At 46.6% G+C, this 6,000-nt stretch overlaps 1 protein-coding gene across 2 annotated transcripts in view; it reads left to right on the top strand.

Moving 5' to 3' along the window:
* The first annotated feature begins 4,731 nt into the window (after positions 1-4,731).
* The window catches only part of LOC147747315 (cytochrome P450 2J2-like), a 423,976-nt gene continuing 422,707 nt past the window's right edge, over positions 4,732-6,000 (top strand). For both annotated transcript variants that reach the window (XR_015307548.1, XM_086953115.1), the window contains exon 1: positions 4,732-5,013. Coding sequence is in view for 1 of the 2 variants with exons in the window: in XM_086953115.1 (XP_086809241.1) it covers positions 4,804-5,013 (210 nt within the window). In the remaining variant the exon portion in view is untranslated. The remainder of the gene's footprint in view (positions 5,014-6,000) is intronic.

Here is a 6,000-nt window from a genome sequence, read left to right as displayed (position 1 = left end):
GGCAGAGACAGATCTGTGATACAGGCCAGGAAAAGGGTCTACAAGCGCCTGATTACCCATGCTAAGAGCGAATGGGAACAGGAAAAATGGGAAAACCTTACTATTTCACTAGCTTGTAGGGATTCTCGCAAATTCTGGCGTATTGTCAACACGGGGTCTGAGGAGCTAGCCTCGGCTATTGAACCTAATATCTCAGCCAAGGCCTGGCAATATCACTTCCAGTCCCTTTATAGGGTTGACGATGGGGCCCCTAACAAATCCCCACCGACCAATAGCGTATTATTAGAAGCGGACCCCTTCACAGAGATGGAGGTACGAGCAGCCATTGCAGGGTTGACATCAGGCAAGGCGCCTGGTTTGGATGGTCTACCGGGCGACTTATTCAAACAGGAGCCTGATGTATGGGTGCCCTACTTGATGACGATATTCAACGCTGGTCTGAGGTGTATGGAGGTCCCCTGTACTTGGCTGGACGCAGAGATTGTTCCCATATATAAGAAGGGATCGCCTCTGCTCCCAGCCAACTACAGGCCCATCAGCCTCATTGATGTACCTCAGAAAATATTTGGTAGGCTGATACTTGATCGCCTCCAAAATTGGATAGAGGAATCTGCCATCTTGAGTCCCTACCAGGCTGGGTTCAGAAGGGGGGTCTCAACTATGGATCAGATCTTCCGTCTGAATCTCCTGTTCTGGAAGACTCCGGCAATCGAGGGCAGCAGCTTGTACACGGTATTTGTGGACTTGCGAACAGCCTTCGATTTAGTGCCAAGAGAAAGATTATGGACCGTTTTGGTGGAGCTGGGGATCCCGGCTGACATTCTGTCAATTCTGATAAGACTACATCAGGGGAACTTCACTCGGGTCAGGTGTGGTAGAAGCGGGGCACTCTCTGGAAGATTCCCCGTTGACAGAGGGGTGAGACAGGGTTGTGTGCTTGCACCGAACCTGTTCAGCCTCTTTGTCAATGGGGGAATAGACCACCTGAATAGGTTGGGTGACATCGACGCTCCCAATCTCAATGGCAGCAGGGTGCCCGCCATTATGTTTGCAGACAACACCCTGTTCCTGTCCAAGTCCCCTATGGGTATACAACGGGTCCTGGATGGGTTTTCGACTTTCTGTGTGGAGCGTGGGCTCGAGATAAACGCCCTGAAAACTAAATATATGATTCTCAACCCTCCCTCCTCAACTCGCCCCAATCCACTGAGATTAGTGAGGGTCCTAACTTTCGAATACCTGGGGGTAACCATTAACCAGAATATGACCTGGGACTCGCATCGGACCAAGGCCAATATGAAACTGGTCCAGTTAACGGGTGGCATTTGTAGGATGGCAAGTAGGTCGACCTACAAGTCTTTTGGTCCCTTCCTCCAAATCTATAAAATGCAGGCAAGAGGGGCAGTTACTTATGGTGGAGAATTGTGGGGCCACACACTTGCCCAGAATTTGCTGATCACTGAGAACAACTTCATTAGGCAGCTGGCAGCCTTACCACCAAGCACACCCCTTCTCCCGCTGAGATTAGACCTGGGTCTCAGACCTATTACAGAAGAGCTGGGACTAAAACCAATAACCTTTTGGCGCAGAATCTGGAGCACGCCAGAACTAATGAACTACAGGACTGAGCTCGAAGAGATCCTACGCCTACCCAATGCAACACACATCCCATGGCTGAGATATATTAAACAAACATGCGAGACCTTAGGAAGACCAGAACTATGGCTAGATCCGGGAAACACATGCTGTAGGATCCCACGCAAATTTCTTTCGAGGGATTTTTACGAGCAAAAGTTACTTGCCTCAACAGGGAGTACACGGGAGGGGTCTTTAACAAATTTGTTTATTAAATCTAAAGTCTCATACCATCTAGAGCTCGTCCTTGATGGCATCAGTCCCGTTCTGACTAGAAAACTATTCATGCAGTGGCGAAATGGCACCCTCCCTCTTAGGGCATTTACTAATCGTTGGGCTCAGCCCCCGCCTTCAGCACAGTGCCTGGTATGTACACACCATCAGGAAAATGACCTGCATATCATATTCTTCTGTAATGCTTACCAAAGATCTAGGAAGCTCTGGCTTGTCCCACTCCTCAAAAACCTAGGTTTCAGGCACTACCTCCCAGCTTACAGAATATTAAAAACGGAACTATCACCCCCGATTGTGTTTGCAGTGGCAACATTTTTTACAGCGATGTGGCATACCCGTAACCTCTGCATTAAGTCAGATATAGATCTACGATAAATAAAATGTATCGATGACTCTCAAATGTAATGTACTGTAACTGATTTTAACAGGCCAATTGTATTGCTTTTTAAACTCTGTTTTTACTTGACACTATTTTAACTCTTTTTTAAAATGCCTGTATTTCTTTTATGATCTAAATAGATCGAAATAAAGATTGAAATGAATGTTTATCTTATGCAACTAACAACCATTGACAACACCAATACTCCTGACTTGTTGATATATGATGTTTCCTGTTGTATCATATATCTGGATACAATCAAAGAAACAGCAAATAACAAGTCGGGTGGCACAATATGCTAAGCAAAGATTTTTAGCTTATGTGTTTTTTAAGGCATGCCCTTAATTACATTGGCCACCCCCCTTTGAGAGACTCCCAGTTTTTAGGTCAAGCTGGTGTAAGCAGCGCGAAGCCTCTATTGTTAGCGACTTGCTCTGGAAGAGGGACAGGGAATGGGCACGCACGCAGAGCTCTCGGCGATTTCAGCATGTGTACGCGCACGTACAGCCATGCGCCGTGCACATCTCCTGTCCCGTTTCTAAGGCAAGTCAGCCTCCTGCAAACCACCACCACCCGCACCACCCCCCTTAACTCACTGGGCTCTTGTCGCTGCGCTGGTGACATCTCTGCATCACCTGGCACATGCGGGGCTTCCTTCACTCATGGGAGCCCCGCACGTGCATTGGCGGCCCTCCTTACGTCTGCACCCATCGCAGGGCTCTCTTTCAGGCATGGGAGCCCCGCATCACCACTGCTCCTCTCGGCCATGGGCTCGGGCTTCCCGCAGAAGGCGGAAGTCCCGCCCCACAACAGGCGTGACGCTGTTTATTTTACTACCTGTTTTAGCCTTGTCCGTATGTTCGGTCCCAAATTACCCCACTGACTTCAGTGAAGTACGCTTTGTAAGGATTTGAGCCCCCTCTTGTTTTTTTTTGTTTTTTCTTCGTGTTTTTAACTGCCTGCCCGAAGAGGGACTTCGAATCCAGTAAACAGCTGATTGGATTCGAAAGTGTGTGGCTGTCCTGGGAGCTTCAGAGTTGCCCGCCTCAAACCAGAGTGGGTCATCAGCTTTTCTCGTTCCAAAGCGGCGCCTGCGAACAGCTGGAAAGTTACACACTGGCACATTTGGGGGATGAAAGCGAGCAGCTTCGCTTGAGTATGCTCTTTTTTCTTGGCCGGTAAACAATTGAAAATAGTCCAAGAATACAATTTCTCCACAAAAATGTGAGGACAGAAGACAGAGCTTTCCGCCATCTGAATCCGGATATCGCATTAATCTGACAGGTTGGCAGGGCCAGAGCCTCAGGGCGAGGGGCATTGCTGGCCTGCACCTAGATGACAGGTGGTACAGTGACGCAGTTCCAGAGAGGGGATGACAGCATTCGGGTGGCCACGACCTCGCCCCATCACCCTAGAAGAGCTCTGCAGTACTCACCGGCCCATAATCACCAGGATGGGTCGTGGAAGGCGGAGTTTATTTGGAGAGCGCCCAGCCCTCACACGTAGTGCCCGTCATAGTCTAGATCTGGACATAAGCAGTTGCGTGTCACTCAAGGCCTACAGACCACGCTGTTTGAGTGTTGAAACAGGACTCACAAGTAAGGTAAGTGCACAGGCACAAAGGGGCTGTTTCACTTTATGTAATATTTTCAATGGCTTTGTCTAAACCTATGTATATATACTACTTTTTGTTATTTTGGACATATAATTTTGTATCCAGTATCCTAAACTTTTGTAGTGCCAGTGTGTGGATATGGTGAGAGACCTGGCTTTTCTGTGCGCTGATCTGTTCTTGGATTTCGTCACAATAAAATACACTGAACATAATCTTCACAAAAGTTATTTACAAAAGTTTAAACTATTGCCATTATAAATTACAATAACTTTTATTTAAGTATTAATTATTAAAAAAAATTAAAAGCCATTGTTATTTGTAATATCAATACATCTAAGTCACGTAAATACAAAGCATGTTGCATTACAAATGCTATAGGTGTTACATTTGCAAAAGTTAAAAGTATTGGCATTGTAAATGACAAAACTATTAATTTCGCTATTTCCAAAACCAACACATGAATAAAAAATGTGTCATTTACAATACCAATAGCTCAAACTTTCCTAATGCGAGACCTATTGCATTGCAAATGCTTGTTTCAGCCCACTTAAAGTCCTGCATGACTTATATAATCCTTGTCTTCTGCCTGTGCCTGTGCAGTCCTGTTTGGTAATGCTGCCATTGTCTTGCACTTTTAACAACAGACCTGTTGTTTGAAACTCCGCCGTCCTACGTAAGTAACTGAATGTAAATGTGCATGGCAACATTTCTGAGCAATGAAGTGAAACCAGGAAGACTTCATTCACACTTTTTAGATTTGTGGGACATGGAACGCACGAGATGCTTTTCAGCAAGCTACAAATGAAGGACTCCAAAGTGTTAAACTCCATGACGCCCAGGTCACGTAAGTCTATGAGTAGGCGGGGCCATCGGGCACACCTGTCTTTAATATCGTCAGCGATTGTGTAAACTGGCCTGATACACCCTTCCCTTGTTTACTATGGAGCTGTCGGTGATGTCTGCGGTAACTTTCTTTCTGCAGCAGTTGACGCTGTCGAACGTCCTGCTGTTTTTGGCAATCTTCCTCCTTGTTGGCGACTATGTTAAAAAGAGGACCCCGAGGAATTACCCTCCAGGACCCTTCTCCTGGCCCTTTATTGGGTGTTTGCCATCCATGGACTTTGCTCAGCCTCATGTCTCATTAAAAAAGGTAAAGATTACAGAAACAATTTAAAGGAACTGTGACAGACCCGTAGTTTTTTTGTCTTTTGTTTGCAGGAAATGATTTTTTTTAATGATGTTTCAATTACACGTGGGCGGCAGCAATACAAGTTTACATACTCCAGGGAGACCTTAAAAAGTGCAGCGCGAGGCACCCTCGCAGAGCAGACTTCGCACAGAGCAGCAGCGCCAGCTTCGCTCCATACTACATATTTTATTTACTTTTTTAATGCAATTTTATATAGCGCGAACTTTACCCAAAAGTGTCAGAGCGCTTTGCAATAGACCCATCTCCCAAGTGTAGCACGGCAGCAGTAGTGCCCAGCGTCATACATGCACTTAACATGTACACATGGCAGCAGTATAAGTTCTCCTCGCTCAGGGAGCAGCAGCGCTGCGCGACCTTCCCTCCCTGATAGTAGAGGTTAAACAAGGATAGGTGACACACTTCCGTTATGTGCTCACCTAGATGAGGTAACCCGCGCAGCCGTAGGCTAAAACCCTTAGGGCCTCAATTATGAGGTTTTGCCGTAGGGCAGTGATGTAGGCCTTCCTGCAGCGCTGCCCTAGAAAAACATAGAAAAAAAACCGAGGAGAAATAAAGATATATCTCCTTGTTGTGCCTCCCTTACGTCTCCCCTGGGGAAGCGTACGTTTTTGGTGCTGCGTTACGATTGCTCATAAGTCTGGGGCAGTGTCAAAAAGCCATGGATATTGCTGGGTACGCCCCCAGCAACACCCATTGCATGCCCATTTAACGCAGAAAACTAAGTTAAAGGGAACAACATTCATGAGATAGCATTAAGCCAAAAAAGTGGCTTAGTGCTGCCTCGTACATATGGAGCCGGCTTCTGCGCCACAGATTGACGTTCCAGCGGCGCAAAGAGCCTCATAAATGAGGCCCTGAGGGCCTTTTCTATGAGGTCCTTATGCTGTAGTTGTGTCGCCTTTTGTGATGCTGCGGCAGTGTAAAAAA

This window comes from Lissotriton vulgaris, chromosome 1_1, assembly GCF_964263255.1.
Source record: "Lissotriton vulgaris chromosome 1_1, aLisVul1.2, whole genome shotgun sequence".
NCBI lineage: Eukaryota > Metazoa > Chordata > Amphibia > Caudata > Salamandridae > Lissotriton > Lissotriton vulgaris.
The sequence above is the reverse complement of the archived record's forward strand: the minus strand, read 5'-3'. Positions and strand labels throughout refer to the sequence as shown.